This window comes from Staurois parvus, unplaced genomic scaffold (genome assembly GCF_062004578.1).
Source record: "Staurois parvus isolate SC_StPar_1 unplaced genomic scaffold, SC_StPar_1.0 ptg001036l, whole genome shotgun sequence".
NCBI lineage: Eukaryota > Metazoa > Chordata > Amphibia > Anura > Ranidae > Staurois > Staurois parvus.
In genome coordinates this window covers 161,174-182,731 of record NW_028318832.1, presented here as the reverse complement: position 1 = coordinate 182,731, position 21,558 = coordinate 161,174, and the positions used below count along the sequence as shown (strand labels likewise).

Below are 21,558 nucleotides of genomic sequence, written 5' to 3'. Positions count from 1 at the left end.
ACATGACAAATCAAAACACATTTATTTCAGGGGGTACATCCTAATCAATGTGACTCAAGCTGCTAGTACAACCTTTGTGACCCTGGTAGTTCCACCACTGATCCTGACTACAACAGAACAAAATGTTCATCCAGAAGAGATTCCATATGAAAAGTTGATGTCCTACTAACTTGATAATCTGTTGTGTGTCATCTTCTTCTTCAGTTTGGCTGGAAATAAGATGAGGGAAGTGATTAGTCCTGACAAACCTCTGAAATGTATAAAATAATAACTAAGAGAGTTATTAGTGTAGCAGATCCTCCCCGACACCATCATCCCACCAACCCTCTGTAGATTGAAGTCTCTCCTCCTCCTATTTCTCCATGCAGGTGATGGGGAGTGTCCATGTCTGCCTGGTAACATCTCAGCACATTGCAGTGACATGTGACCATGGTGGGGGACCAGAACCCCCCCAATTCTCTATGCAGGTGATGGGGAGTGTCTATGTCTGCCTGGTAAGATCGCAGAATATATATATATATGTGGCACACTAATTCCTTTTGATGATCTCTATGTGCAAACTTATTTGCACAAATATTAAGTGACATAAAATTATATGTGACAAAGAATAAACAAATTATATATATTATAATAGTTCCCACAAAACACCATAAATATATATCTCTAGTGTAAACAATAATGAATTACAAAAAAAAAAAAATTGTCCCCACAAAAAAAATTGTCTAAAAAAATAAAAATGTTCAAAAAAATCTTGCACTATGTGAATCCTTTGTGACTTTCAGTGCAGAAATAAATAAACCACGTGCTGTGCTTCTCATACACCCCTCTTAGGTGCGCACTCACCAGAACAGAGCCTTTAATGAGCCTTATTGCATAAATATATATTCCTCTCCTTAGTTACAGAGAAAGAGAAAAAATATATAACTATGGAGAGGAATATATATTATGATCTTGGCTACCATTCTTATCATGGATGATTATTGGAGGAACCTCCCGGTTTTAACAATTTGGAGTCTGTATAAAGTGGAAAAAAGGCCGTTTTCTGATGACCCTGATTTCTGGAATTTATGCAATAAGGCTCATTAACCCCTCCCCTACCGGGCACTTCTACCCCCTTCCTGCCTACAGGGCACTTCTACCCCCTTCCTGCCTACAGGGCACTTCTACCCCCTTCCTGCCTACCGGGCACTTCTACCCCCTTCCTGCCTACCGGGCACTTCTACCCCCTTCCTGCCTACAGGGCACTTCTACATCCTTCCTGCCTACAGGGCACTTCTACATCCTTCCTGCCTACAGGGCACTTCTACCCCCTTCCTGCCTACCGGGCACTTCTACCTCCTTCCTGCCTACCAGGCACTTCTACCTCCTTCCTGCCTACCAGACACTTCTACCCCCTTCCTGCCTACAGGACACTTCTACCCCCTTCCTGTCTACAGGGCACTTCTACCCCCTTCCTGCCTCCCGGGCACTTCTACCCCCTTCCTGCCTACCGGGCACTTCTACCCCCTTCCTGCCTACCGGGCACTTCTACCCCCTTCCTGCCTACAGGGCACTTCTACCCCCTTCCTGCCTACCGGGCACTTCTACCTCCTTCCTGCCTACCAGGCACTTCTACCTCCTTCCTGCCTACCAGACACTTCTACCCCCTTCCTGCCTACAGGACACTTCTACCCCCTTCCTGCCTACAGGGCACTTCTACCCCCTTCCTGCCTCCTGGGCACTTCTACCCCCTTCCTGCCTACAGGACACTTCTACCCCCTCCCTGCCTACAGGGCACTTCTACCCCCTTCCTGCCTACCGGGCACTTCTACCCCCTTCCTGCCTACAGGACACTTCTACCCCCTTCCTGCCTACCGAACACTTCTACCCCCTTCCTGCCTACTGGGCACTTCTACCCCCTTCCTGCCTACAGGACACTTCTACCCCCTTCCTGCCTACAGGACACTTCTACCCCCTTCCTGCCTACAGGACACTTCTACCCCCTTCCTCCCTACAGGGCACTTCTACCCCCTTCCTACCTACAGGGCACTTCTACCCCCTTCCTGCCTACAGGACACTTCTACCCCCTTCCTGCCCAGGCCAATTTCCAGCTTTCAGCTCTGTCACACTTTGAATGACAATTGCGCGGTCATGCAACATTGTATCCATATGAATTTTTTATTATTTTTTGGTGACAGATAGAGCTTTATTTTGGTGGTATTTAATCACCTTTGGGTTTTTTATTTTTTCTTAAAGAAACCAAAAACCACTAAAAATTTTGAAAAAAACGTTTTCTTAGTTTTTGTTATAAAATTTTGTAAATAAGTGATTTTTCTCCTTCACTGATGTGCACTAATGAGGCTGCAGTGATGCGCACTGATAGGTCACACTGATAGGCACTGATGAGGTGCCACTGCTGGGGCTACACAGATCATCAGGGCACACTGATCATCAGTGCTCTGATGATCAGTGTACATGTTCCCTCCGAGGAATGCCGATTACCGGCTCTCCGCTCCTCTCCTCTGTCAGCGTGACAGCTCATGAGGAGAGAAGTGCCGATAACCAGCATTTCCCTATTTACATGCGATCAGCAGTGATAGGACACAGCTGATCACATGACCGAGCCGACATCTTCGGCTCTTTCCATTGATCGGTGATCCGCTGTGTCCAAGGGACACAGTGCACCGTGGATCGTCACGCTGCGCGCTCCAGGAGCCGTGCATGTGCGGTGAGAATGTGAGGACATCATATGATGTCCTCCCAAAATGAGGGAACTGCCTTGTGCCCCTCATTGTACTATATGGTGGGCGGGAGGTAGTTAAAGGCTATGTTCTGGTGAGAGCGCACCTAAGAGGGGGGGTATGAGAAGCACAGCACGTGGTTTATTTATTTCTGCACTGGGAGTCGCAAAGGATTCACATAGTGGGAGATTTTTTTGGACAATTTTTTTTTTTTTGTAATTCATTATTGATTACACCAGGGATGTATATTTACGGTGTTTTGTGGGCACTATTATAACTTATATAATTTGTTTATTTTTTGTCACATAGAATTTATGTCACTTAATATTTGTGTAAATAAGATTGCACACAGAGATCATCAAAAGGAATTAGTGTGACACAAATATATATATATATATATATATATATATATATATATAGTGCGCCGCTAATTATCACTAATATTAGGAGTGGTATTTTTTGGAATAAGTTTTACATAGTAATTTAAAGTGGCAGCTGATTGGATATAATATTGAATATTTAAAAGCATCAATTGGTGTGGTTTAGTGATTAACCAATACACGCCCGGTCTATAGCCGTTTGGCAGCTGCAAAAATGCTTTAGATTTCCGGGGGGTACGCCATTTGGCGTCCTCCCGCACATGCGCAGTTCGCGCAGTTTCAGAGCCGCGCAGAGGCGCGATCTGTCACCGGCCATGTACCTCAGACACGGCCGATGACAGATCTGAGTACCGGCCCCCATTGCCGGTACCATGTGACCTGCTGTGACCAATCACAGTAGGTCACATGACAGTTGTATACAATGGGTGGCTTCATTCATGCCATCCATTGTATACTAGTGCCTAGCTGTGAATGGTCACAGCAGGTCACATGCACATGTCATATAATTAGCTTTGACCAAATCACAGCTAACCACAAAGAAAAAAAAAAAAAACTTGAATGAATCGATGTCATTCAGGTAAATGCTTCCTTATAGCAAAGTAATTCTTAAAAAAAAAAAAAATACTGATCACTTCCCCAAAGTAGTACAATGTTACTATGGTAACATTGTACTACTTTGGTCATAGTAAAATATGAAAAGAAATCTTAAAAAAAAAAAAAAAAAATGTAATACAAAATTAAAATAATAATAATAAAAAAAAATATATATATATATATTTTATTTTTTTTAATACTGTCACCAGTCAGTGTCCCTGTTCACCACCATGCCAGTTATATGATGACGCTGTACTGCACTGGTGACAGTATGTAAAAAAAAATAGTGAAAATATTTTTTTTAATTTTTTAATTTTCTGAAAAATTATGAGAAAAAAAATACAACTTCAAAAAATTTGCCATTCCTCTTATGAAGTACGTCAGACTGTCTACTCTGCAAAAAGGGGTCATTTGGGGATATCTGTCCTGTTCTGACATTTGGGGGATATCTGTCCTGTCCTGACATTTGGGGGATATCTGTACTGTTCTGACATTTGGGGGATATCTGTACTGTCCTGACATTTGGGGGATATCTGTCCTGTCCTGACATTTGGGGGATATCTGTACTGTTCTGATATTTGGGGGATATCTGTACTGTTCTGACATTTGGGGGATATCTGTACTATTCTGACATTCTTGGACCTCAAGAAATTAGATTGGCTGTCAGTACTTCAGGATTTATCAATTTTCAGATCTATACTATAGTTTGTGAACTCTATAACTTTCCTACAAACTAAATAATACATCCTAATTTGGGTTATTTTCACCAAAGACATGTAGTAGAATACATCTCGGCCTAAATTTATGAAGAACAATTATTTATTTGTAAACTTTTATAACAGAAACAAAGAAAAACGTGGTTTTTTTTCAAAATGTTTGGTCTTTGTTTGTTAATTTAGCAAAAAATAAAAACCCCGGCAGTGATTAAATACCACCAAAAGAAAGCTCTAGTTGTGTGAAGAAAATGATAAAATTTTAGTTTGGGTACAATGTTGTATGACCGCGCAATTGTCATTCAAAGTGTGAGAGCGCTGAAACCTGAAAAATGGCCTGGGCAGGAAGGTGTAAAATTGCCCGGTATGGAAATGGTTAACATACTTTAACCAGTTGCCGCCTGGCTTATAGCCAGATGGTGGCCGGGCGAGCAGCTCGTCCCTCTGGGTGGACGCCATATGACGTCCTTTCAGTTATGCACAGTTTGCCTGCCCGCAGAGTCACGCAGCGGCGTGATCTGTCACTGGCTGTGTACCTCGGACACGGCCGATGACAGATCTGTGTACCGGCCCCGTTGTCAGTACCATGTGACCTGCTGTGACCAATCACAGCAGGTCACATGACAGTTATATACAATGGATGGCTTCCTTTCATGCCATCCATTGTATACAACTGTGCCTAGCTGTGAATGGTCAAAGTGATCACATGCACAGGATGGGCCATTCACAGCTAATCACAACAAAAAAACCCTGAATGAATTGATTTCATTCAGGTAATTGCTTGCTTCTAGCAAAGTAATTCTTTGCTATAAGCAAATAATGTAAAACCCCCCCCCCCAAAAAAAAATACTGATTACTTCCCCAAAGTACTATGGTAATATTATACTACTTTGGTCATAGTGAAATATGAAAAAAAATCTAAAAAAAAGAAAAAAATGTAATAAAAAATTAAACAAATTATAAAAATATAATATTTTTTTCATACTGTCACCAGTCAGTGTCCCTGATCACCACCATGCCAGTTATATGATGACGTTGTACTGCACTGGTGACAGTATGTAAAAAAAATAGTGAAAATCATTTTTTTTATTTCCTCATTTCCAAAAAATTATGACAAAAAAATTAACACTTCAAAAAGCTTGCCATGCCTCTGATTAAATACATTGGACTGTCTACTTTGCAAAAAGGGATCATTTGAGGGGATATCTGTACTGTCCTGACATTTGGGGATATCTGTACTGTCCTGACATTTGGGGGATATCTGTACTGTCCTGACATTTGGGGGATATCTGTACTGTCCTGACATTTGGGGGATATCTGTACTGTCCTGACATTTGGGGGATATCTGTACCGTTCTGACATTTGGGGGATATCTGTACCGTTCTGACATTTGGGGGATATCTGTACTGTTCTGACATTTGGAGGATATCTGTACTGTTCTGACATTTGGGGGATATCTGTCCTGTCCTGACATTTGGGGGATATCTCTACCGTTCTGACATTTGGGGGATATCTGTACCGTCCTGACATTTGGGGGATATCTGTACCGTCCTGACATTTGAGGGGTATCTGTACCGTCCTGACTTTTGGGGGATATCTGTACCGTCCTGACATTTGGGGGATATCTGTACTGTCCTGACATTTGGGGGATATCTGTATTGTCCTGACATTTGGGGGATATCTGTACCGTTCTGACATTTGGGGGATATCTGTCCTGTCCTCACATTTGGGGGATATCTGTACTGTCCTGACATTTGGAGGATATCTGTACCGTCCTGACATTTGGGGGATATCTGTACCGTTCTGACATTTGGGGGATATCTGTACCGTCCTGACATTTGGGGGATATCTGTACCGTCCTGACATTTGGGGGGTATCTGTACTGTCCTGACATTTGGGGGATATCTGTACTGTCCTGACATTTGGGGGATATCTGTACTGTCCTGACATTTGGGGGATATCTGTACTGTCCTGACATTTGGAGGATATCTGTACCGTCCTGACATTTGGGGGATATCTGTACCGTTCTGACATTCTGGGGATATCTGTCCTTTCCTGACATTTGTGGGATATCTGTACCGTCCTGACTAGAGATGAGCGAATTTCTCAAAAATTCGATTCGGCTGATTCGGCGAATTCCAGTGTGAAATTCGATTCGATGCGAATTTCTTCGCTACGAAGATGACTTATAAAAAGGGTTTCTAGGCTTCAGAGAGCCTTTAAATTAGTGCAGAACACTGTACCTTTAATTTAAATGCCCTTGGAGATGAGGAAGGAGAAGGAGAAGGATGAGAAGAAGGAGAAGGATGAGAAGAAGGAGAAGGAGAAGGATGAGAAGAAGGAGAAGGAGAAGGATGAGAAGAAGGAGAAGGAGAAGGATGAGAAGAAGGAGAAGGATGAGAAGAAGGAGAAGGATGAGAAGAAGGAGAAGGAGAAGGATGAGAAGAAGGAGAAGGATGAGAAGAAGGAGAAGGAGAAGGATGAGAAGATGGAGAAGGAGAAGGATGAGAAGAAGGAGAAGGATGAGAAGAAGGAGAAGGAGAAGGATGAGGAGAAGGAGAAGGATGAGGAGAAGGAGAAGGATGAGGAGAAGGAGAAGGATGAGGAGAAGGAGAAGGATGAGAAGAAGAAGGATGAGAAGAAGGAGAAGGATGAGAAGAAGGAGAAGGATGAGAAGAAGGAGAAGGAGAAGGATGAGAAGAAGGAGAAGGATGAGAAGAAGGAGAAGGATGAGAAGAAGGAGAAGGATGAGAAGAAGGAGAAGGAGAAGGAGAAGGAGAAGGATGAGAAGAAGGAAAAGGAGAAGGATGAGAAGATGGAGAAGGAGAAGGATGAGAAGAAGGAGAAGGAGAAGGATGAGAAGAAGGAGAAGGAGAAGGATGAGGAGAAGGAGAAGGATGAGGAGAAGGAGAAGGATGAGAAGAAGGAGAAGGAGAAGGATGAGAAGAAGGAGAAGGAGAAGGATGAGAAGAAGGAGAAGGAGAAGGATGAGAAGAAGGAGAAGGAGAAGGATGAGAAGAAGGAGAAGGATGAGAAGAAGGAGAAGAAGGATGAGAAGAAGGAGAAGGAGAAGGATGAGAAGAAGGAGAAGGATGAGAAGAAGGAGAAGGATGAGAAGAAGGATGAGAAGAAGGATGAGAAGAAGAAGGATGAGAAGAAGGACAGTTCTGTGACAGTTTCTGTCTATTTCTGACAGTTCTGGGACATTCACTCCATACAGCTGTTTCAACCGCTGTATGGAGGGAATGTCATGGAACTGTCAGAAATAGACTATTAATGACAGTTCTGGGACTGTCCTTCCATGCAGCGGTTGAAACATTGTATGTATTTGTTTCCATAAATGGATCCATTTATGGAAACAAATAGATACAATGTTTCAACCGCTGTATGGAAGGACAGTCCCAGAACTGTCATTAATAGTCTATTTCTGACAGTTCTATGACATTCCCTCCATACAGCGGTTGAAACAGCTGTATGGAGTGAATGTCCCAGAACTGTCAGAAATAGACTATTTCTGACAGTTCTGGGACATTCACTCCATACAGCGGTTGAAACATTGTATCTATTTTTTTCCATAAATGACATTCTGCAGATACACTTAGAGGAGCGCTGCAGATACACTTTTTGCCGGCTTGGAATTAATCTTATTTTCATCCTACTTCTTCTTCTTCATCCTCATCCTCATAAGAAGAAAAAGAAGAAGTAGGATGAAAATAAGAATAATTCCAAGCCGGCAAAAAGTGTATCTGCAGCGCTCCTCTAAGTGTATCTGCAGAATGTCATTTATTAAAAAAAATAGATACAATGTTTCAACCGCTGTATGGAGTGAATGTCCCAGAACTGTCAGAAATAGTCTATTTCTGACAGTTCTGGGACATTCACTCCATACAGCTGTTTCAACCGCTGTATGGAGGGAATGTCATAGAACTGTCAGAAATAGACTATTTATGACAGTTCTGGGACTGTCCTTCCATACAGCGGTTGAAACATTGTATGTATTTGTTTCCATAAATGGATCCATTTATGGAAACAAATACATACAATGTTTCAACCGCTGCATGGAAGGACAGTCCCAGAACTGTCATTAATAGTCTATTTCTGACAGTTCCATGACATTCCCTCCATACAGCGGTTTCCGGCAAAAAGTGTATGTGCAGAGTTCCTCTATTCTGCAGATACACTTAGAGGAGCTCTGCAGATACACTTAGAGGAGCTCTGCAGATACACTTAGAGGAGCTCTGCACATACACTTTTTGCCGGCTTGGAATTAATCTTATTTTCATCCTACTTCTTCTTCTTCTTCTTCTTCATCCTCATCCTCTTCTTCTTCTTCTTCTTCTTCATCCTCTTCTTCTTCTTCTGAGGATGAGGATAAAGAAGAAGAAGAAGAAGAAGAAGTAGGATGAAAATAAGATTAATTCCAAACAGGCAAAAAGTGTATGTGCAGAGTTCCTCTAAGTGTATCTGCAGAATAGAGGAACTCTGCACATACACTTTTTGCCGGCTTGGAATTATTCTTATTTTCATCCTACTGCTTCTTCTTCTTCTTCATCCTCATCCTCATCCTCAGAAGAAGAGGATGAGGATGAGGATGAAGAAGAAGAAGAAGAAGAAGTAGGATGAAAAGAAGAATAATTCCAAGCCGGCAAAAAGTGTATGTGCAGAGTTCCTCTATTTCTGACAGTTCTCTCACAGCTTCTTCACATGTACAGCGGTTGAAACATCTGTATCCTAAATGTAAACTAATAGATACAATGTTTCAACCGCTAAACATGTGTTCCTTCTGTCAGAGAACTGTCAGAAATAGCGGAGCTCACTGCAGGGACACTTTTGCCGGCTGATCGGGAAATGTTCGATTCGCGCACCCGAAGTAGGCAAAATTTCGGTTTCGCCGCGAATCGAATATTTCCTGAAATTCGACTCGAATTCCGGTTCGCCTGGTTCGATTCGCTCATCTCTAGTCCTGACATTTGGGGGATATCTGTACTGTCCTGACATTTGGGGGATATCTGTACTGTCCTGACATTTGGGGGATATCTGTACCGTCCTGACATTTGGGGGATATCTGTACCGTTCTGACATTTGGGGGATATCTGTACCGTCCTGACATTTGGGGGATATCTGTACCGTCCTGACATTTGGGGGATATCTGTACCGTCCTGACATTTGGGGGATATCTGTACCGTTCTGACATTTGGGGGATATCTGTACCGTCCTGACATTTGGGGGATATCTGTACCGTTCTGACATTTGAGGGGTATCTGTACTGTCCTGACTTTTGGGGGATATCTGTACCGTCCTGACATTTGGGGGATATCTGTACTGTCCTGACATTTGGGGGATATCTGTACCGTTCTGACATTTGGGGGATATCTGTCCTGTCCTCACATTTGGGGGATATCTGTACTGTCCTGACATTTGGAGGATATCTTTACCGTCCTGACATTTGGAGGATATTTGTACCGTCCTGACATTTGGGGGATATCTGTACCGTTCTGACATTTGGGGGATATCTGTACCGTCCTGACATTTGGGGGATATCTGTACCGTCCTGACATTTGAGGGGTATCTGTACTGTCCTGACTTTTGGGGGATATCTGTACCGTCCTGACATTTGGGGGATATCTGTACTGTCCTGACATTTGGGGGATATCTGTACTGTCCTGACATTTGGGGGATATCTGTACCGTTCTGACATTTGGGGGATATCTGTCCTGTCCTCACATTTGGGGGATATCTGTACTGTCCTGACATTTGGAGGATATCTGTACCGTCCTGACATTTGGGGGATATCTGTACCGTTCTGACATTCTGGGGATATCTGTCCTTTCCTGACATTTGTGGGATATCTGTACCGTCCTGACATTTGGGGGATATCTGTACTGTCCTGACATTTGGGGGATATCTGTACTGTCCTGACATTTCAGGGATATCTGTACTGTTCTGACATTTGGGGGATATCTGTACTGTTCTGACATTTGGGGGTGTTACGGTGTGCCCACTGTCCCTGCTCGCTCCCCCCTCCCTCCCTCCTCGCCGCATCCTCTCATCCTGCACACAGCCTTTGAAGCAGGCTGTGCAGGATGGGGGAGGGGGACCCCTGCAGCGAGGATCGCAGCCCCCCGGCAATCTAGCCAGAGGAACTGTAACCCTCCGCCAGGAGAACCCGGCAGGGGGCCACCGGGAGGTATCCGCGTGCCCCCAGTGGACGCAGCTCGGGCACAGGGCTTCCTGCGCTCTGTGCCCGCCACTGGCAAAGTGAGCACGGCCCGAGTCAAGGGGGCGTGCTTTGTTGCTCCAGCAATGCAGTGTGAGGCGTGCCTCGTTGCCCCGGCAATGCGGCATTGGGCCGGCCGTTGCTGGGGCAACCCGGAAGCATCCTTCCCGGCTTTAAAAGTCTGGTGCGGGATTCGGCCTCGCTCTCTCTGCCTGCCACCATCGCTGTCGTGGGAGGTCTGGGTGGGGACCGGACCTCCGCCGATGTAATCTCTGGGCACTCTGCAGGAGACCAACCCCCCAAAAGGTCAGGACTATTATATGCTTCCACCCTGCTAAATACTCCAGGGTTGGGAGTACCCACTGTGTTGTGTGCTGGAACTGCTTCGCTGTGGGCCCCCCGATACCCTGCCTAATACTTTGGGGCCCGGATTACCCGTTGTGCTGTCTGCTAGAACTGCTTTGCTGTGGGCCCCCTTATACCCTGCCTAATACTCTGGGGCCAGGGTTATCCGCTGTGCTGTGTGATGAGGAGGTTCACCCCCCCTTTCTGTCGCCTGCTGTGAGCCAGGACATCCTTGCCGGAACTGTGAGTGTCTGCAAGGCACCTACCTTCCTGGAAGCCGCCTGCTGCTGAGCGTCTGCAAGCCACCTATTGTGAGTGTCCCTAGAAGCCGTGAACTGCCCCTATTGTGTGCCCAGACCACCCTTGCCATGAACTGCCCCTATTGTGTGCTCAGACCACCCTTGTTTAAACTGCCCCATGGCGTGCCCGGATTATAGCTACTGGACTGCCCCACTGAGGGCTTGAGCCATCGCTACCTGAATCAGACCCCATCGCCAAGGTCCTGATGAGTCCCCGTGAGCCTGATGTTGTCCCTAGAAAGCTGTGTGGGAGCTGTGCTGAGGCCATACCCCATAGCCAAGGTCCTTCTGAGTCCCCATGAGCCTGATGTTGTCCCTAGCTGTGTGGGAGCTGTGCTGAGGTCAGACCCCCAGCCAAAGTCCCGCTGAGTCCCCGTGAGCTTGCTATTGTCCTAGAAAGCTGTGTGGGAGCTGTGCTGAGGTCAGACCCCCAGCCAAAGTCCTGCTGAGTCCCCGTGAGCCTGATGTTGTCCCTAGAAAGCTGTGTGGGAGCTGTGCTGAGGCCAGACCCCACAGCCTAGGTCCCGCTGGGTGGCCGTGAGCCTGATGTTTTCCCTTGAAAGCTGTGTGGGAGATGTGCTGAGGTTAGACCCCCAGCCAAAGTCCCACTGAGTCCCCGTGAGCCCACTTATCGCGAGTGTCCCTGCAAGCCGTATGTTACGGAGTGCCATGAACTGTCCTGATTGAGTATCTTTCATAGTACAATAAAGCTTTGTGCGCTTACCATCTTCTTTGTGTGTTCTGTCCTGTCTATGCTTCTGTCACAGGGGGATATCTGTCCTGTCCTGACATTTGGGGGATATCTGTACTGTCCTGACATTTGGGGGATATCTGTCCTGTCCTGACATTTGGGGGATATCTGTACTGTTCTTACATTTGGGGGATATCTGTCCTGTTCTGACATTTGGGGGATATCTGTACTGTCCTGACATTTGGGGGATATCTGTACTGTTCTGACATTTGGGGGATATCTGTCCTGTCCTGACATTTAGGGGATATCTGTACTGTCCTGACATTTGGGGGATAGCTCTCCTGTCCTCACATTTAGCTGATATCTGTCCTGTCCTGACATTTGGGGGATATCTGTACTGTCCTGACATTTGGGGGATATCTGTACTGTTCTGACATTTGGGGTTGTTACGATGTGCCCGCTTTCCCTGCTTACTTCCCCCCTCGCTGCATCCTCTCATCCTGCACACAGCCTTTGAAGCAGGCTGTGCAGGATGGAGGGAGGGGACCCCTGCAGCGAGGATCACAGCCCCCTGGCAATCTAGCCGGAGGAGCTGTAACCCCCCCGCCAGGAGACCCCGGCAGGGGGGCACTGGGAGGTCTCCGTGCGCCCCCAGTGGACGCAGCTCGGGCACTGGGCTTCCTGCGCTCTGTGCCCACCAGTGACAAAGTGAGCAAGGCCCGAGTCAAGGGGGCATGCCTCGTTGCCCAGGCAACTCGGCATTGGGCCGGCCGGGGCAACCCGGAAGCATCCTTCCCGGCTTTAAAAGGCCGGCGCGGGATCCAGATTTGCTCTCTCTGCCTGCCACCATCGCTGTCATAGGAGGTCTTGGTGGGGACCGGACCTCCGCCGATGTAATCTCTGGGCACCCTGCAGGAGACCAACCCCCCCAAAGGTCAGGACTATTATCCGCTGCCACCCTGCTAAATACTCCAGGGTTGGGAGTACCCACTGTGCTGTGTGCTGGAACTGCTTCACTGTGGACTCCCGGATACCCTGCCTAATACTCTGGGGCCCGGATTACCCGCTGTGCTGTGTGCTAGAACTGCTTTGCTGTGGACCCCACAATACCCTGCCTGATACTCTGGGGCCCGGATTACCCGCTGTGCTATGTGCTAGAACTACTTTGCTGTGGGCCCCCTTATACCCTGCCTAATACTCTGGGGCCAGGGTTATCCGCTCTGCTGTGTGATGAGGAGGTTCACCCCCCCTTTCTGTCGCCTGCTGTGAGCCAGGACATCCCTGCTGGAACTGTGAGTGTCTGCAAGCCACCTACCTTCCTGGAAGCCGCCTGCTGCTGAGCGCCCGCAAGCCACCTATTGTGAGTGTCCCTAGAAGCCATGAACTGCCCCTATTGTGTGCTCAGACCGCCCTTGTTTAAACTGCCCCATGGCGTGCCCGGATTATAGCTACTGGACTGCCCCACTGAGGGCTTGAGCCATCGCTACCTGAATCAGACCCCATCGCCAAGGTCCTGATGAGTCCCCGTGAGCCTGATGTTGTCCCTAGAAAGCTGTGTGGGAGCTGTGCTGAGGCCAGACCCCACAGCCTAGGTCCCGCTGGGTGCCCATGAGCCTGATGTTGTCCCTAGAAAGCTGTGTGGGAGCTGTGCTGAGGTCAGACCCCCAGCCAAAGTCCCGCTGAGTCCCCGTGAGCTTGCTATTGTCCTAGAAAGCTGTGTGGGAGCTGTGCTGAGGTCAGACCCCCAGCCAAAGTCCTGCTGAGTCCCCGTGAGCCTGATGTTTTCCCTAGAAAGCTGTGTGGGAGCTGTGCTGAGGCCAGACCCCACAGCCTAGGTCCCGCTGGGTGGCCGTGAGCCTGATGTTTTCCCTTGAAAGCTGTGTGGGAGATGTGCTGAGGTTAGACCCCCAGCCAAAGTCCCACTGAGTCCCCGTGAGCCCACTTATCGCAAGTGTCCCTGCAAGCCGTATGTTACGGAGTGCCATGAACTGTCCTGATTGAGTATCTTTCATAGTACAATAAAGCTTTGTGCGCTTACCATCTTCTTTGTGTGTTCTGTCCTGTCTATGCTTCTGTCACAGGGGGATATCTGTCCTGTCCTGACATTTGGGGGATATCTGTACTGTCCTGACATTTGGGGGATATCTGTCCTGTCCTGACATTTGGGGGATATCTGTACTGTCCTGACATTTGGGGGATATCTGTAGTGTCCTGACATTTGGGGGATATCAGACCCGCAGCCAAAGTCCCGCTGAGTCCCCGTGAGCCTGCTGTGGTTCTAGAAAGCTGTGTGGGAGCTTTGCTGAGGTCAGTCCTCCAGCCAAAGTCCCGCTGAGTCCATGTGAGCCCGCTTATCATGAGTGTCCCTACAAGCTGTATGTTGCAGAGTGCCATGGACTGTCCTGATTGAGTGTCTTTCATATGTGGCAGTGCAGTATCCTGCCATGGTGGAAGTCTCCAGTCCTGGGCCCATGTTTTGAGAGCAGCCAGCGCGCTGATTGCACAGGTGCGTGCAGGCCTTTTTGTGGAGGCCGGGCCATGGTTCTGGGCTCCACCCTGGCAGATGGAGTCAGGAGGGTTCCACACGGAAGACAGGAGTCAGGAGGGCTCCACCAAGGAGAGGTGGAAGCCAGACTAGCTGTGTGTGAGAGCCATAATTTGTGAAGAGTCTGCAGGAGACAGACATCAGACTGCGTACAAGCCAGGAGGCTAAATCTTTGTTGTTTTTCCCCTGCGTGGGAAGCATTTTTTGAACTTTCTTTAAAAAAAAATTGGGCAAAAAGGCCCTTAAAAAGAAGCGAGTTGCTGGGTTTTAAAAAAGCTCTACCATTAAGAAGCGAGTTCCCACATATGGTGGCGGATGCAGGGGGCAGAATTGGAGATCCCTGCAAAAGAAGTAAGTTCATCAGTTATATGAACTGTGTTTCTGTGCAATGGACAGCACAATTTGTGTGTGCAGGTGAGGAGAACCTGCCTTAAAGAGACAGTGCTTCATTCCTTTGTGGTTGGACTGTGCAAAAGTGTTGTGAAGTGACTGTGAAGATGGTGCGTTCAAAGCAAAGAAGCAAGATTTCCTGAAATGAGAGACAGAGCCGTGTGGCTGGAGGGATTGTTATCCCCAGAACGAGCCCCATACATGGATGAACAGAGGTTGCCACAGTGGGAAGTGCATGTTGTTGCCCCTGGCAACACTGGTAAAAAGAGAGCAGCTATGAATGTGCAGAGTTCTAAACTGGAAAAAGGCTGCAATGTGGGGAGCCTGGACAAGACACGCTGGCAAGAGCGATGCTTGTGGTGCAGGGAGTGGGGGCACGCTGTCTCTGAATGCCCTTTGTCTCAGCCTCCATTGCAAAGTTGCAAAGCAAAGGACTGCATCTGTGTTTGGCAAGCTGGCTCTGAGTGCAAGGAATGAGCGAAAGGCTGACCACAAGTTTGAGAGAAGTGTAGTTGCTCGTAGCAATACCTGCAATGTAAAGTCTATGGTGAGCGGTGCTGAGTTCTGAGCCTTTGATTACATGCAACCCATGCTACCTACAGAGGAGGTTGGGGACTTCTTTGAAAAAGGCGCTACACAGAGAAAATGGCTTAGGGACCGGTGGCCAGAATTGCTGCAACAATTATTACCGACAGCGTTCCGGTAATAATTTGATGGATTGGTCCCAGGATGACTACTACACCTTTAAAGAGGAAATCCTTCTTCGAGGGGAAGTTCAGCGTGTCATGGCTGGCCAGCAATGCTCCAGGTTGGGAGAGGTGTCACTGGAAGGCCAAGGGATCAGAAAGCCAGAGAAATACAAGGTTTTGTGTTATTGCCGCTTAGGTGAAGTGTTCGGCCCTGAACAGAGGGCACAACAGTCTGCATTCTACATGAGGTATAGCCAATTGCCTTTTGAGAGCGAGTCTACTGTTACCCCTAGCAACAGGGATCTGGTTTTACCTGCAGGGGGTGTAAGTGGGTCCGGAATGGCTGCAGTGTTGCCCCGTGACCACATAGGAAGTCAGCCTGTGGAGACACCACAGAGGAGAGACTACGTACTCAAGTGAAGGCTATGACACCTGCTGCAGGAAATGGTAAGACTGTTTCAGGTTGTGGGACTGAGTCCAAGGAAGTGAGAATGTGTCCTTCAGGGAGTTCCACAATACAGATGGACATGGACTGGCTGCTGGGTGCTATCCTGAGTAGTGGGGAGGCACAGGGAGAAGCCCAACGATTAGTAGGACTAAATATGGAAAAGGACATGGGGACTCTGCAGGTGCCTGCTATAATCCAGCAGATGGCTGGTGAAATTAGACTAGGGGTGACCAAAACTGTCCTGTCACCGTGTTCCCTAGTTCCAGGTGCTGCAGAGATGCCCAGGGAAACCTCCCAGGAGCCCGCAGTGACGGAGCAGAGGATTTCCCAGGTCAGCTATGGAGCTGCTAAAACAGCAAATAGTGCCCCTTTAAAGAGAGAGGGTGCTGTGAAGCATGGCTCACAGGCTGCACAGCTGGGTAATAGCCAGGGACTACCAGCAAAAGCCACAGTCATGTCTATATGCAATGAGAATGCTGATGGTCATGCTGACAAAAGTGTTACTGTTGGTAAATGTAAGGTTATGGTTGGTGATGAGCTAGCACAGCTCACTAAAGATAACAGTGTTGAGGTGAATATGATTAAAGATCTGTTGTTGCCCTTGGCAACAGTATCCAGGGCTGTAAAAGGTGTCCATGGAAACCTCCTGGGAGCTCTGTGTGTTGGAGCCAGAGGTTGCCTGGGACAACTATGGTGCTGCTGTAGACAAGAGCGTACTTGAACCAAGTGATAAGTTAAATGCTAAAACTGAAATATTTGAAAATGCTCAAGGTGATAATGGGTGAACGGAGTCTCAGTAGTGACCATAGAATGTATGATGGTGATAATGGGTGAACGGAGTCTCAGTACTGACCATAGAATGTATGATGGCGATAATGGATTAATGGCGGCTGTCAGTACTGACCAAAGAATGTATGATGGTGATAATGTGGAGTCTGTGAGTACTGACTATAGAATGTATGATGGTGATAATGTGGAGTCTGTCAGTAGTGACCATAGAATGTATGATGGTGATAATGGGTGAACGGAGTCTGCCAGTACTGACCATAGAATGTATGATGGTGATAATGGGTGAACGGAGTCTCAGTACTGACCATAGAATGTATGATGGTGATAATGGGTGAGCGGAGTCTGTCAGTACTGACCGTAGAATGTATGATGGTGATAATGGGTGAACGGAGTCTGCCAGTACTGACCATAGAATGTATGATGGTGATAATGGGTGAACGGAGTCTGCCAGTACTGACCATAGAATGTATGATGGTGATAATGGGTGAACGGAGTCTGCCAGTACTGACCATAGAATGTATGATGGTGATAATGGGTGAACGGAGTCTGCCAGTACTGACCATAGAATGTATGATGGTGATAATGGGTGAACGGAGTCTGCCAGTACTGACCATAGAATGTATGATGGTGATAATGGGTGAACGGAGTCTGCCAGTACTGACCATAGAATGTATGATGGTGATAATGGGTGAACGGAGTCTGTCAGTACTGACCGTAGAATGTATGATGGTGATAATGGGTGAACGGAGTCTGCCAGTACTGACCATAGAATGTATGATGGTGATAATGGGTGAACGGAGTCTCAGTACTGACCATAGAATGTATGATGATGATAATGGGTGAACGGAGTCTGCCAGTACTGACCGTAGAATGTATGATGGTGATAATGGGTGAACGGAGTCTCAGTACTGACCATAGAATGTATGATGGTGATAATGGGTGAGCGGAGTCTGTCAGTACTGACCGTAGAATGTATGATGGTGATAATGGGTGAACGGAGTCTGCCAGTACTGACCATAGAATGTATGATGGTGATAATGGGTGAACGGAGTCTGCCAGTACTGACCATAGAATGTATGATGGTGATAATGGGTGAACGGAGTCTGCCAGTACTGACCATAGAATGTATGATGGTGATAATGGGTGAACGGAGTCTGCCAGTACTGACCATAGAATGTATGATGGTGATAATGGGTGAACGGAGTCTGCCAGTACTGACCATAGAATGTATGATGGTGATAATGGGTGAACGGAGTCTGCCAGTACTGACCATAGAATGTATGATGGTGATAATGGGTGAACGGAGTCTGTCAGTACTGACCGTAGAATGTATGATGGTGATAATGGGTGAACGGAGTCTGTCAGTACTGACCGTAGAATGTATGATGGTGATAATGGGTGAACGGAGTCTGCCAGTAGTGACCGTATTATTATTATTATACAGTATTTATAAAGCGCCAATAGTTCGCTCAGCGCTGTACATTACAAAGGGAGACAGAACATGTGACAGAACAATACAATGCAAAACATGAGGGGATCGAGGGCCCTGCTCTTTCGAGCTTACAATCTAGGAGGGAGGGGGTGGTGGCACAGGAGGAGATAGCTGTGGGGGATGGAGTGGTAGGAAGAGTGGAGGAGGGAGGCAAGTTAGCAGGGGGTGGTGTAGGCTTCCCTGAAGAGATGGGTTTTCAGGGTGCGCCTAAAGGAGAGGAGAGTAGGTGATAATCTGATGGGTTGGGGCAGGGAGTTCCAGAGGATGGGTGACACCCTGGAGAAGTCCTGGAGGCGGGCATGGGAGGAGGAGACCAGGGAACTAGAGAGAAGGAGGTCTTGTGAGGAGCGGAGTGTGCGTGCTGGGCGGTACTTGGATATTAGGTCAGTGATGTAGTTCGGGGCAGTATGGTGGACAGCTTTGTACGTCAGCGTTAGGATTTTGAATTTGATCCGTTGCGCAATCGGAAGCCAGTGGAGGGATTGGCAGAGGGGGGTGGCGGAGACAGAGCGGTTGGAAAGGTGAATGAGTCTGGCAGCCGTGTTCAGGATGGACTGAAGAGGGGATAGCCAGTGGCGAGGCAGGCCAGTGAGGAGGGAGTTGCAGTAGTCGAGTCGTGATATGATGAGGGAGTGGATGAGCTGTTTAGTGGTTTCTGGGGTTAGGAACGTGCGGATTTTGGCGATGTTGCGGAGGTGGAGTCTGCACGAGTTTGTTAAAGATTGGACTTGGGGCTGGAAGGATAGGTTGGAGTCCAGAATGACACCCAGTACTCTGGCCTGCAGGGCGGGTTTGATGGTAGCGTTGTTGGATGTGACGGAGAAATCAATGGGGGGTGGTGTCCGGGCTGGGGGGAAGACAAGAAACTCGGTTTTGGAGAGGTTCAATTTAAGGAAGTGGAGCGACATCCAGTCTGATATGTCGCTCAGTAGGTGTGTGATTCGGGCTGAGACCAAGGGGGTGAGGTGGGGGGTTGAGAGATAGATTTGTGTGTCGTCGGCATAGAGGTGGTAGTTGAAGCCGTGGGAGTGTATGAGTTGGCCAAGGGAGGAGGTATAGATGGAGAAGAGAAGGGGCCCGAGGACAGAGCCTTGAGGGACCCCAACAGAGAGGGGGAGTGAGGGGGAGGTGGTAGCATTATAGGTAACGCTGAAAGAGCGTTCTGACAGGTAGGATGAGATCCAGGAGAGAGCAGAATCTCTGAGGCCGAGGGAGTGTAGTTTTTTGAGGAGGAGGGGGTGGTCGACTGTGTCGAAGGCCGCAGAGAGGTCAAGGAGTAGGAGCACTGAATAGTGGCCATTAGCTTTGGCGGTTAGCAGGTCGTTGGAGAGTTTGAGTAAGGCAGTTTCGGTGGAGTGTAGGGGACGGAAGCCGGACTGTAGGGGATCGAGGAGGTTGTTGTCGTTGAGGTGAGAGCATAGGCGGGTGTAGACTAGGCGCTCGAGGAGTTTAGATGTAAATGGGAGCAGGGAGATGGGTCTGAGGTTGTTCGGGTCATTGGGGTCCAGGGAGGGCTTTTTAAGTATGGGGGTGATGTGTGCATGTTTCAGAGGGGAGGGGAAAGTGCCTGAGGAGAGGGAGAGATTGAAGATGTGGGTGAGGGAGCGTAGGATGGAGGAGGAGGAAGGTCGTAGGAGTTGTGAGGGGATAGGGTCGAGGGGGCAGGTGGTGAGGCGGGCATCAGAGAGGGTCTTGGAGACTTCCTCGATGGTAGTAAGGTCAAAGGTGTGGAGTGTTGGGGGAGCTTCAGTATGAGGAATGTAGGGTGGGGTGGAAGAGGAGGTCAGAGCAGTGGTGGGGCCGTGGGAGAGGGGTGATGAGGGGGTAGCTGAGTGAGGGTGAAGGGGGTTGGAGAGAGTTTGAGCAGCGACGAAGTCCCTGCGGGTTATGTCGAGGGGGAGGGGGGATAAGGGGGTAGCTGTGTGAGAGGGGACAGGTTGAGAGGGCGTGTGAGTTGCGGCAATGTCCTTGCGAATTGTGTCAATTTTGTTTTTGAAGTGATTGGCAATCTCAAGGGCAGTGAGTGAGGTGCTGGGTGGAGGTGGGGGTGGAGAGAGTAGAGAGTTGAAGGCAGAGAAGAGTCGGCGAGGATTGGAGGAGAGGGTCTTGATGAGGGTCAAGAAGTAAGCCTGTTTGGCAGCATGGAGGGAGGAGGTGTAGGTGCGGAAGGCAGATTTGTAGCGGGTGAAGGCTTGTTTGGATTTGGTTTTGCGCCATAGTCGCTCTAGGGCACGACTTTGTCGTTTGAGGGTTTTGGTGTGATCAGTCTGCCAGGGCTGGAGCGGTCGGGGTCTGATGTTGCGTGTGGTTAAAGGCGCTAGTGAGTCAAGGGCTGTTGAGAGCGCATTGTTGTAGGCGGTCAAAGCCAAGTCGGGGCAGGACAGGGGGAGGATGCGGTCGTGGAGTTGATCAGCTGCAGAGTGGAGGGAGGCAGGGTTAAGGTTGCGGAGGTTACGGCTGGTAGTAGTGTGACATTTGGAGGGGTAGGCGTTGGAGGACGAGGAGATAGAGAAGGTGATCAGGTTGTGGTCAGAGAGAGGGAAGGGGGTGTTAGTGAGGTTGTGGGGAGCGCAGCGGTTGGAGAAGACAAGATCCAGGATATTTCCGTCGGAGTGGGTGGTGGATTGTATGCACTGTGCAAGTGCAAAGGAGGAGGTTAGGTGGAGGAGACGGGCTGTGTCCGGGTTGTCGAGGTTGACAGGGATGTTGAAATCCCCAAGAATTATGGTGGGTAGCTCAGAGGAGAGGAAGAAGGGTAGCCAGGAGGAGAAGTCATCCAGGAAGCGGGGTATGGATCCAGGAGGCCGGTATATCACAGCAATCTTCAGGGGGGTTGGGGAGAATAGTCGGACGCAGTGGGCCTCGAAGGAGGAGAAGGATAGGGAGGGGGGGTTTGGGAGGACTCGGAAGGTGCTCAGCGGTGACAGGAGCAGACCAACCCCACCACCTTTACGACCGTTAGGCCTGGGTGAGTGGGTCCAGGTGAGACCTCCATAGGAGAGTGCAGCAGGGGAGGTAGAGTCAGTGGGCTGGATCCAGGTTTCCGTGATCGCCAGGAGGTTGAGGGAGCGGGAAACAAAGAGGTCGTGGATGGCGGTAAGCTTGTTGCACACCGAACGGGCGTTCAGGAGTGCACATGAAAACGGGGGGGAGATTTTAGGGAGCAGGGGGGCAGATACTAAGTTGCGGGGGTTGCAGTAGGACGTGGAAGTGGGAGGGTGTTGAGCGGGTGAGGGAGGTGGAGGG

At 48.4% G+C, this 21,558-nt stretch overlaps 1 protein-coding gene across 1 annotated transcript in view; it reads right to left on the bottom strand.

The window, feature by feature from the left end:
* LOC149441018 (NACHT, LRR and PYD domains-containing protein 3-like) overlaps positions 1-21,558 on the bottom strand; it is a 116,015-nt gene that overhangs the window by 43,196 nt on the left and 51,261 nt on the right. Inside the window, exon 4 of the mRNA XM_089657854.1 lies at positions 171-209. Coding sequence (XP_089513980.1) covers positions 171-209 — 39 coding nt within the window. The remainder of the gene's footprint in view (positions 1-170; positions 210-21,558) is intronic.